Source organism: Macrobrachium nipponense, chromosome 16 (genome assembly GCF_015104395.2).
Source record: "Macrobrachium nipponense isolate FS-2020 chromosome 16, ASM1510439v2, whole genome shotgun sequence".
In the NCBI taxonomy this organism is placed as follows: domain Eukaryota; kingdom Metazoa; phylum Arthropoda; class Malacostraca; order Decapoda; family Palaemonidae; genus Macrobrachium; species Macrobrachium nipponense.
The window spans coordinates 50,904,445-50,915,604 of record NC_087209.1 but is presented as its reverse complement, the minus strand read 5'-3'; the positions used below and the strand labels follow the sequence as shown (position 1 = coordinate 50,915,604).

General features: G+C 41.9%; 1 protein-coding gene across 1 annotated transcript; it reads right to left on the bottom strand.

Annotated features, from left to right (window-relative positions):
* Positions 1–383: 383 nt before the first annotated feature.
* On the bottom strand, positions 384–4,390 carry LOC135195335 (putative nuclease HARBI1). The gene is made up of 3 exons (XM_064221593.1): positions 3,923–4,390; positions 1,856–2,544; positions 384–456 (listed from the first exon to the last, which is right to left on the bottom strand). Exons 1-3 carry the CDS (start codon positions 4,388–4,390, stop codon positions 384–386), a joined length of 1,230 nt encoding a protein of 409 aa, XP_064077663.1.
* Positions 4,391–11,160: the final 6,770 nt, after the last annotated feature.

Here is an 11,160-nt window from a genome sequence, read left to right as displayed (position 1 = left end):
TAGCTCAGAATAATCTTGATGAAATTGAACAACAGTACAGGAAAATTACCCTAACAGATTGGAGACTGGAAAATGTTTTCGAAAATAATGAAATACCAGAAGATACAGTCAGATTTTGGCTTGGTATTTATCACCATCAGAACTTCAAGGAGTTGGCAACTTATGCACTTAATTTATTTGGTCACACCAGCAAGTAATGCTGTGGTGGAACGAATATTTTCTCTTGCTACTGCAGTTAAAACAAAACCTAGAAATAGAATGCAACTTGATCTTCTAGATGCAATCATTAGAATCAGAGCACATCTCGAAAATTCAATCTGCTGCAAAGATTTATACATTACAGCAAGAATGTTAAACAATTTCAAGTCAGAAGTTCTTTATTCCTATGGCAGCACAGCTGTAGGTGCATCTACATCAAAGCAGAGTTTGGAAGAACAGGCAGACTTAACAATGTTCCTGTAATCATTAATAAACTGAGGTAAGTTATATTTCATGTAATAATCTTTATTGAATCTATGTATTTTGGGGCATTTCTATTTAAAGGAAAAAACTCGAAGTTTTCAGCATTTGGCCTATGTTTGGGCCATTTTTCAATAAATATTTGGCCAAAAGCACTGCAAGCCATCTGACACTTCAACTTACTGTATGATGGTTTGTTTACATCTGTTTACGGCTGCTCACGGCCATTAGCTAGCGACTCGACTTGGAGAATTTTTCGTAAATTTATGATATTAAGTTTATGATAACAGACATAATTTGGCTTATTTTTTATTTTGTTCTGACACGTTATACAAACCATCGGTCTTTTACATAAAGCGCCCTACAGACTATCATACATGTATGATCAAATTGGCGTTGGACAATCCAATTTGAGAATGTAGAGGCTTGTTTGAAGGATTGAACAAGCAGTTTGAAGCTAGCTTGTCCAACAAGACGTTTGACCAGCATGCTTGACGAGTCTGTAGTGGTGTTTGATCATACATGCTCATTTGGTCACCATCAACCATGGCGAACACACAAGATAACCAAGAATTTTGGATAGAGTTCATTGAACTCTATCAATCATTTCCATGTCTTTGGAAGGTTAAAAGTGAGGAATACAAAAATAGGACACTAAAGGCAAAGTGTCAGCAAAAATTGCTTGATAAATTGAGAGAACACATCCCAAATGCCACCAAGGATATGATACCAAAGAAAATTAACTCTCTTCGTACTAGCTACAGGAGAGAATTAAAAAAGGTGGTTCAAAGTGAGAAATCTGGTGCTGCAACTGAAGACATGTATGTACCCTCCTTATGGTTTTTCGGTGCATTGTTGTAGACATACTGACAGTACAATAGACATTGATGAAGAGGTGAGGAAATATTCAAACACATTTAATGCAATGTATATATATTTAGGTAGTTTTTTGTACACTCTGTAGATAGAGATACAACTTTCAGTATATCCAAGTAGTATCAATTTATATCTGATAAACCTGATGTTATCAAGAGATAATGGTAATTGTCAGTGTAGAGAATCACATATCTTAATGATAGTACATCAAATAATGAAAATAAATAAATCATGGTTGCGGTCTACATAATTATTAATGTAGCTTCCAGTGTATTAGAGTTCGTGAATGTATTATATATGTACTGTCAGTATGTCTACAACAATGCACAAATAATTACCTATGTTTAGCTAATTTGCTAGATTTGTAAAGCACAAGAGTACCATGTACGCGAACATAATGCACAGCTACCCTAAACAATATGTAATCAAGCTATATAAATTCTAGTTCAGCTATAACATCCATGTGATCCTACATACTTGCTAGGGCATCCATCCTGGGCCATTGAAATACTGACAATACTTATTGCGTACATCCTTGGCTGACAATGAAGACTGTTGAACAGTTGGTTCAAAAGGAATGAGCTGCCTTCTACTGATACTTTCTACATATTGTTCTCCATCTCCACTCATATAATTATGCAAGTAGCAACATGCAAGGATTATTTTGGACACTTTAGTTGGGGATAGATTGATTGTCGAGTGTAAAATACGAAACCTAGATGACAACATGCCAAAGGTCCTTTCCACTACATTTCTGGCTCGTGACACCCTATAATTGTATATCTGTTGTTCTTTAGTAAGATTGGCATGACTATATGGCTTCATGATATTCTCCAACAGAGGGAACGCATCATCCCCTATTAAAACATAAGGAACAGGATCAGTTGTTCCTGGTAGAGGGCTTGGTGCAGGAATGTGTAGTTTATCCTCTGTTAAGTCCTGACTAAATCTTGTGTTTCCATAAACACCCCCATCTGAGACTCTTCCATTTGTTCCTATATGTACCATAAGGAACTGACATTTGGCATTAACTATAGCCATTAAAACTACACTAAATGTACCTTTATAATTATAGTAGTAAGAACCAGAGTTATATGGCTTTGTAATTTTAACATGTTTTCCATCAATAGCTCCGAGGTAGTGAGGAAAGTCCCATTTCCGATCAAACTCTTCAGACACTGACATCCATTCCTCCTCGCTCTCTAGTATCTGTGAATATTAATAGGATACATAAATATCTTCCAAATAATACCCTTAAATGTTAATTTGGTTACAAATTCATTATAGAATGATACTACTAAAGATATCATCAAAGGAACACACACACAATTCGGCCCTTTTTTTCTCTCTCTTTCTCTGCAGAATTAACTTTTAGATATTTTTTTTCATCAGTCATCTAAATGCCAATGGAAATGTTGTGAATCCCTGGGGGTTCACGAACCAGGGACGGATCCAGAATTTTTTTTTGTGGGAGGGGGGAGGGGGGTGGGGGGTGGGGGGAGGAAAATCTTCCATTTATATATATATTTTGTTTTTATTCACAAACAAAATCTCTAAATATATATATATATATATATATATATATATATATATATATATATATATATATATAGCATATATATTATTTTTTTATTTTTTTTGCTTGAGGGCAGGGGGATCACATCCTCACTGACTGTTTAATTAAGCTTAGTTTGGGTCGGTCTTTAGTACAATTTTTTTTTTGGACCAGTGGGAGGATGCATCCCCCTAGATCCGTCCTTGTCAGAAACCCGAGAGTGAAAACCCGTGCTTTAGTTAATTTCTTGACACAAGACACATTTGTCTGTAATGTTAAGATTTTATATTATGTTTATCACAATATATAATGTAATAATTCACTTTCAACCATTCCCCGTGTTTTCTAGGTACCAGGGACCTCTGGATGTGACACACAAAAATCCACAAAGAAAAGAAAAGTTGCTGCTGAGGGGAAAAAAATAGAATTACTAGAGTTAGCTTGTAAGCACCTTGAAAAGGACGAGGGTGTGGATCCATTAGGACAGAGCTGGGCAGAGGAATTTAAAAAATTAGAAGAAATCCAGCAAATTTACGCTAGAAAAGCTATTAATGATATATTATATGAGGGCCGACTCGGGAGACTCAACATGAACTCGGTGAAAATTAATGAACCACAACTCTTACGATCAGTACAAAAATCAGATCATATGAACACTGTAAGAATAATCACTCATCCTGTTGTCAAGGAACATAGGTCCATAGAGGATCTATTAAATGATCCACAATTTAGTTAATATGACTAGTACCAGTAACTGAAATATAAGTAGCCTACATAATGTGAAATTTATTTCTCATACATTCATGTAATTAATTACATACACTATGTTTTTATGTATATACCGGTAAACAGTACTGTTATATTTTTGTTTAAACTCTCCCTCTCTCTCTCTTTCTCTCTCTCTCTCTGATATGCAATGACATTTGCTTACACCTGTGGTAAATATTATTTTAATTTCATAAGCTGCTTCCTACAACTGTAAAAGAGCAAATGATAAAATAAGCATTCATCAATTTGTTTTTTTTACCTTACCTTTATTACATCTTTTAGTGATGACACTATAGCATCACACGTCTCTATCACAATGTTACCAAGACTCTGAGGAGAGATGCAGCACGCAAACTTCAGATCTTGGAAGGAATCTCCAGTTGCAAGAAATCGGAGAGTACATAACAATCGTTGACTTGCTGGTATAGCATCTCTGAGTTGTGTTGTCTTTTTCTCAATTATTGGTGAAACCATCGTCAGCAGGTTCATAAATGTGTCGTGGTCCATTCGAAGGTAATTTCTATAGTCTTCAGGTGATGATACCAGTAGCTCATTTAACAGGCATTGATGAGACAGTTCACATCTCTTCTTGTACCACTCTTTCATCCACAATCGTCTCTTTTTGTTTTTATCGTCGACTTCTTCGCTGGCAAGCGCCAGCAGAATAGCTATACAAGCTTTCCTTTTGCTCATGCCTCCACGCCTCAATGAAATGTACTGACGTTTGATCATGCATATTATCAGTCTATGGCAGTGTATGAACAAACATGTTGGTCATACATGTTTGACAGTCTGTAGGGCGGGTAAGGAATTACTTTCACCGTAAAGTCGATGGTGGAGGTAACGTGTTGTGTGATCGCTCCTACTGAACGGGATTTGTTTGTTGTGTTTTGCTTCTGAGTTGGAGTTGGGCTTGTTTTCTGATATTGGACTTAGGCTACAAGCTTACCTAACCTATTTATTTTCTTATTCTATCAGAAATCTGCCTTGCAATTGCAGTATGTGAAGCTAAGGTGGCTAAGTAGTTGTGCTGTGCAGTTGGTTCTAGTTATCACCCATGGTTAGTGAGCTAATTGAACAGATCATTGTAGGGGTCGTTCTGCTGTGCACTGTATAGCCTATATGTATCCTTAGCTGATTACTATGAGATTCGGGGCCTCTGTAACACGGTTTTTTCGCAATAACTTTTATCTATGCAGTTTATAAATATAACGCTTATTCAGAATACACATTATATCTACACATAAATTTTGATTGTATTCTGCAATATGTAGGTTGAATAAATTTGGTACTAATAATGTAAAAGTGACTTTTTTTGAAGACGGGCCAACTTACTCAGAGAAAAGGTTTCGAACGCACTCGTTACGTAACTTATGACAGACTTTCTTCCCTCTTTCTCGACGGATGATTGGCTATACGTAATGAAGGCTATACCTCTGGCAACAATGACATACAAATTTAAATACAAGCAAAGCAGCACACCTTTATGAACTCTGAAACCTCTCCACTGATAATTGTCATAATGAACAAACCAACAAAATATGTTAATAAATACAAAAACACTTCGATTATTAGTCTAACTCCCAAATTAAGTTAACTAAGAAATTACAGTCTACTTTATAGGTCACAATCGGATTGACAAGATGTAGGAAATAGTTGTAATTTTCAAAAACATAGTAGACAAGCTTGATTTGATAACTGCTATATCCGATGTCAATTAATTTTTATTTATTGGCTATCTACCTATTTACTGAAAAAAAAAAAAAAAAAAAAAAGCCGGTACCGTATTTTGGCTTTAAACCTTCACCAATAATGATCGTCAGAATGATGACTTCATGAGGCTCCACCCACTTTGGCCTCGTTATAATTCAGGATAACACTGAAGGCTATCATGGGCATTGTTGGATTAGAAAATTTAACTTCTGGCTATAAAAACTAATTTCTCGAGTAGTTGTAAGAAGTGCTAAATGCTCCTCAAGGATCCCAGCAGTTGGCCTAAACATTTAATTCATGTATATTACTGCTAAACTGTTGCGGCACTACTGCTACAGTAGTATTACTACGCTAGCACAGATACCCCACCCACTTCTATGTATCGTTCCGCCATTCATAAAGTCTTTGGGTTTCAGAGCCGATGGAACAAGGTGAACATTTCGTCAAAAAGTGTTTACCTTGCTTACGTAATGAATGTTTTTCGACTCTTGGCTCATAATCATTGGCCATGGCGTCGGCTAGATAATTCTTACTCTATAAAAATTAAAACCATCAGGTTTAGGTTATTGATAATGCTGACAAAATTTGTGTGTGGTTGTAAAATATACATAAGTCAACTTTCAGCTACATCCAATGCTTTGATAAGGAGCAAAGTCTAAAAAACCGTGTTACAGAGGCCCTGAATCTCATAGTAGTTGATGATGTCTGACATTGGAGTTAAATTACTCCCACTGGTAAAGAAGCGAGCTAGGTATGAGGCTTACGAAGGGAGGAACATCATGTTGGAAGACATACAATGGCAATGGAAGTGCGGGGTAGAAGGAAGAAGGGAAGACCAAGAAAGAGATGGCGTATTTGTGTAGGAGAAGATATGGTATTAAAAGGTATAAATGAGAACGAGGTACAGGACAGAAATCGATGGAGACGACTCATTCACAACGGCGACCCCATATAAAAATGGGTTTAAGCTAGGAAGAAGGAAGGAAGCCTGAAGAAACTTAAGGAATTAGATGATGGTGACCTTAAGATTCATTTCAAGGTTAGAAAGGCTACAATTCTAAAGCACTTAAGTAAGGTCCAGGAGATGGATGAGAGCATATTAGGGTTGTATGCCCTCTGTGATGAGGAAAGTGAGGAGTTAAGTAAAATGTCTGAAATCACCTCCCAAGTGGATTAAAATGACTCCGTTCTTGATGAGCTTACCTTATTGTTAAGGAAAGTTGCGGGTTCCACAACTGTAGCTAATAGTGCAAAATCTTTGATGGTACTTCCTATTACAAGCTGGAATTCAAGAATTTTCTTACCCAGTTATCTCATTGTATTGATGCTTGCGGACGTTTGTCTGATGAAGCTTATACTCTGTTTTTTCCATCTGTCCATCCAACTGTGGTGGTCGCGCATGGTAACACTGCGTCCTGGGCTTTAAATAGTTACGCTATGTGTAAGTTTTAGGTAAATAAAAGGATATCTTGGTGTACATTTGCAACTGAAAATTGCTTTAATAATTTACTATAGGCGAATTACACCGTTAATATCCGAAATAGGATATTATTTAAAGCCCAGGACACAGTGTTACCATGCGCAAACACCAGAGGCGGATGGACAGATGGAAAAAAACAGAGTACAGTTAACCTACCTACGTAGTTATTTGTTGGGCTATGCCCTTAAGATTATAAGTCATCTTTCTATAAATGATGACAATTATGAAGTTGCTCTAAATCTTCCTACGGAAGAATTCCTATATATACCTTATGTAATAGATTAATCATTTAAAGTTTTGTTGTCTAGTTCTCCTTCATTTGATGTTGCATTCGATGGGTTAAGAACTTACTTTAATGAATGTCGTGCCATAAATCATGACTTAAAGCAATACAATATTGACCTGTTAGAGGAAGATACTACATGGAGCTTCTTAGCCACATTGTTTTTTCCAAGTTACCAACTTCTGTTAAGAAGGAGTTGATTCATAAAGATGACAATAATTATCTTACCCTTAACCTTGTTTGATAATTGCAGGGAAATTATTAAAGCCTTAGTGAGAGTATCACAGCCCAAGGTTTCTAATGCTAATAGTGCATCCTCTCAGCCTCCTATGGATGTTAAAATTACCAAGCTAGAGTGCAAAATCTTTTATGGTACTTCCAAGGGCAAGCTGGAATTCAAGAATTTTCTTACCCAGTTTTCTAATTGTATTAATGCTTGCGGAAGTTTGTTTGATGCAACCAAGTTAACCTACTTCTGTAGTTATTCGCCAGGCTATGCCCTAATGATTATGTCATCTTTCTATAAATGATGACATAAATTATGACAATTATAAAGTCGCTATAAATCTTGTTATGGAAGAATTCCGAGATATACCTTATGTAATAGATGAATCAATTAAAGTTTTGTTGTCTAGTTCTCCTTCATTAGATGTTTTCAATGGGATAATGAATGTCGTGCCATAATTCACGATTGTTCCGACACGGCATACAAACCTTCGGTCCTTTTACCATAGGAAGGTACTAGCGGCAGCTGGATAGGTCGTAAGCTTTCGAACAAGGGGTTCGGTAGTTAACTGCTTGTCCGACAGGTGCGCGCGCGTGACTGGGAGGTAAACAAATCACTTTTGCTTTCGGCCTGCTGGCGTGTAGACGTGTATCATCGCTCTCTGCCCGCTTCATTGTCGTTGCTTTCGCATGGTTGTGTTTTTCTTTTTCTATTTATCTAGTGAAACTGAATTGTAAGTACAATCATTTCATATTTATTTCCATTGAATTCAATTGTGAATTAAAGGATCTTGGTTCTCCACGCCCTCCGATTACCCGAGTGCCGGGACTGAAGGGCGTAAGTGCGGGAATTCATTTTTCCCAGAAATGATCCTCGTATTGTGTATGCTCGGTGCCGAGGGCGGGAGAGCGCTCGCTCCGAGCTTATATTTTGGTTGGAAATGTGTAGATGAAAATCGTAAGTAAGTGCCCTTTTCAATTATATTTTTTTGACCTGTATGCTCGTTCCCGAGCAAATGCGCTCGGCACGAAAACTTATTCTGTATGGAAGTGGAATCGCAAGTACAGTATTCTTTTTCATTTTCATATATTTATTTTGATTGTAGCAATACTCATTTTGGATCAGTTTCTGCTCTTACCCGGAAATTGATCCTTTCCCCTTTTTATTTGAATGAAGTGAAATCGCAAGTGCAGTTCTTTTTCATTTTCATATTTTATTGAGATTGCATTATTTACTTGGATCAATGTTTCCGCTATTTCCCGGGAATTGATCCTTCCCCTTTTTATTTTGTATGAAGTGAAATCGCAAGCGCAGTATTCTTTTTCATTTTTCATATATATTTTGATTGCATCCATTCATTATGGATCAAGGTTTCCGTTCATAATCGGGAATGGATCCTTTTACCCTTGCGCTCTGTACCGAGGGCGCAAATGCGCTCGCTCCGAGCCCTTATTCATTGTGAAGTGAATCGTAATGCAAGATTCTTTTTCATGTTATTCCTTTTATTATTGATTGCATCAATATTTATTTTGGTTCAAGTTCCGCTCAGTCAGGGAATTGATCCTTATGCCCAACCCTTGCATTGCGTGCGAGGGCACGATTGCTCTCGGGCTCTTATTATTATTGTTGGGTACTTGGGTGCTGTGCGGGGGTGGGGAACGAGAATCCCCCCCCCCCCCCCCCGCTTAGCTCCCACAGATGGCCCTTCCCGTTCGGGGGGGAGGTTATCTGGGTTCTTCTCCTCGCCTGATCCGTCGAGCGCGGGGGAGGGCGCTCGGTGCCCGATGTACAATTGTATTCGGGGTCTTCCGCTCATTCGGTGTGGGGCTCACCCCCCCGCGCGAGGGGACTTCCCCCCCACTAATCACTACTACTGTTATTTCCGCAGGTGCTATTGCCACGAGGGTGGACCTTGGTGAGGTATGGGCATCCTTCGATTTGCAGGGCATGCCTAGTGTCCAGGGGCGGCGGTTCTATGTCTGGGCCTGCTGCGGTCACCCATGGAGTGGTGACCACGACAACGATATCGACTCCAGGTGACGACGTCCCTCCTCACCTGGTGTACTCGCCTCACGTGGTAACAGTCTTGCCTACAGCCGCTGTGAAGTGCCGTTCGCCGTACCGAGAGGGGGGAGTGCCGCCGCCGCTCGTGGTTGCCGCGCTGCCGCGACCACCCTTCCGCTGCCCTAGAGCTCGCCCCTGGACCTGCCGCCGGTACCAGGATGTTGCTGGCTGCTGCTCCACCTCCTGTGTTTCCGGTGCTACCTGCCGTACCTGCCGATTCTGTACTGACTGTCCGTGCAGTTGCTGCGCTGGCTGTCCCTGCCGTTGCTGCACTGGCTGTCCATGCCGATGCTGTGCTGGCTGTGCCTGCTGTTCCTGAGATGCCCATACCTGCCCTGACGTCGTCCCTGTTCGGTGTGGTACTACCCCAGACTTTGGTCTGTCTGTACAGGTGCGTCCAGGCCCTGTGGCTTCGGCTACAGCAGCCCCGGCTCCGCCCTGGATGGCAGATCTTACGTCTGTCCTGAGGAAGCTGACGAAGAAGAGGAGGAACGTCGCCTTCATCTTCTTCATCGTCGTCGGCTGCCGCCTCTTCCCCTTCGACTTCTAAGGCTTCACAGCCGAGGAAGAAGAAGGTTGCCTCCTCCCTCCTAAGAAGTCTCCCTCGGGAGCTTCTCGGGACCCGTCTCACCTCGGTGGGACGGGAGGGTTCCTTCCGCTGGTCCTCCTACTCCTTCGGGTAGTCGGGGCCCGTCTCTTCTTCCGCAAGGAAGAAGACTACGGGGACCAGAGGGGTACCGGCTAACACCGGTACTTCCTCGCCTGGTGTCAGTGGTTCTGCCACTGCATCAGGGTCCGTCTCGGCCTCTCGTTCGCGGGAGTACTGGAGTGTACGGATCGCCTACCAGCGGACCGTCAGCCAAGGAACCAGACCTCTGAGCCCGCTCCAGCGTCAGGTTCACGGCACGGAGCGGAAGACTGGTGACAGCCGCTCACACGACTTTCACCAGACCAGCTCTCGCTCTCGCGGCGACCAGCTGGCTACCCGGGATGACGTGACGGTCCACGACCGGCCACTGGCTGAGGCTGGGAAGAGGTCCCCCCGTTCGCCGGTGCCAGCCACGGCTGGAACCAGCGACGTGACGTGCCGTGAGGACAAGCACCGGTCTCACTGTGACAGTGGAGCCTGCAGGTCGCCTGACCGTCGCTCTCGTGAGAGCGATCGGGTACGGCAACCAGCACCAGCTCTTCTGACACTCGAGATCGGGGCCGCTGTGCTCAGTCCAGCCGTTCTCCACAGCGAGACGGTTCGACCAGGCCTGCAGCTCGATCGCCACCGCAGGTTGACGATCGCCTGCAGCTCTCCAAGCCTGCTGGTTCTGCCAGCGAGCGAGGAGGGAGCGTCAGGTCTGCCTCTCCCGTACCTTCAACCTCCTCGGGTTACACCGGGAGGAGCGAGGTATTGAGGAGTGATCGTGAGGGGTGCGCCCCTCATGATCCCACCACGACGCCCTACGTGCCAGGCACGGTTCTTGGACCGGCCAGGACATATGCGCAAGTGGATGGAGAAGACCGAGAGCTGTCGCTGTTCCCCCTTCTTAGGAGGGAAGGTTCTCGGAATATGCTCTTGTTCGAAGGGAAGGGCTTAACGGTCCTACTCTGCAAGATGCTGTGACTTCCGAGATCCAGAGGAACTTTGCCGAGGTTATGGCGCTGATTCGTCAGCACAACGACCTCGGGGAAGGATCAGCCGCTCCCACCAGCAGAGCCACGTCTCGGCTCGAGTCGTTTTTGGG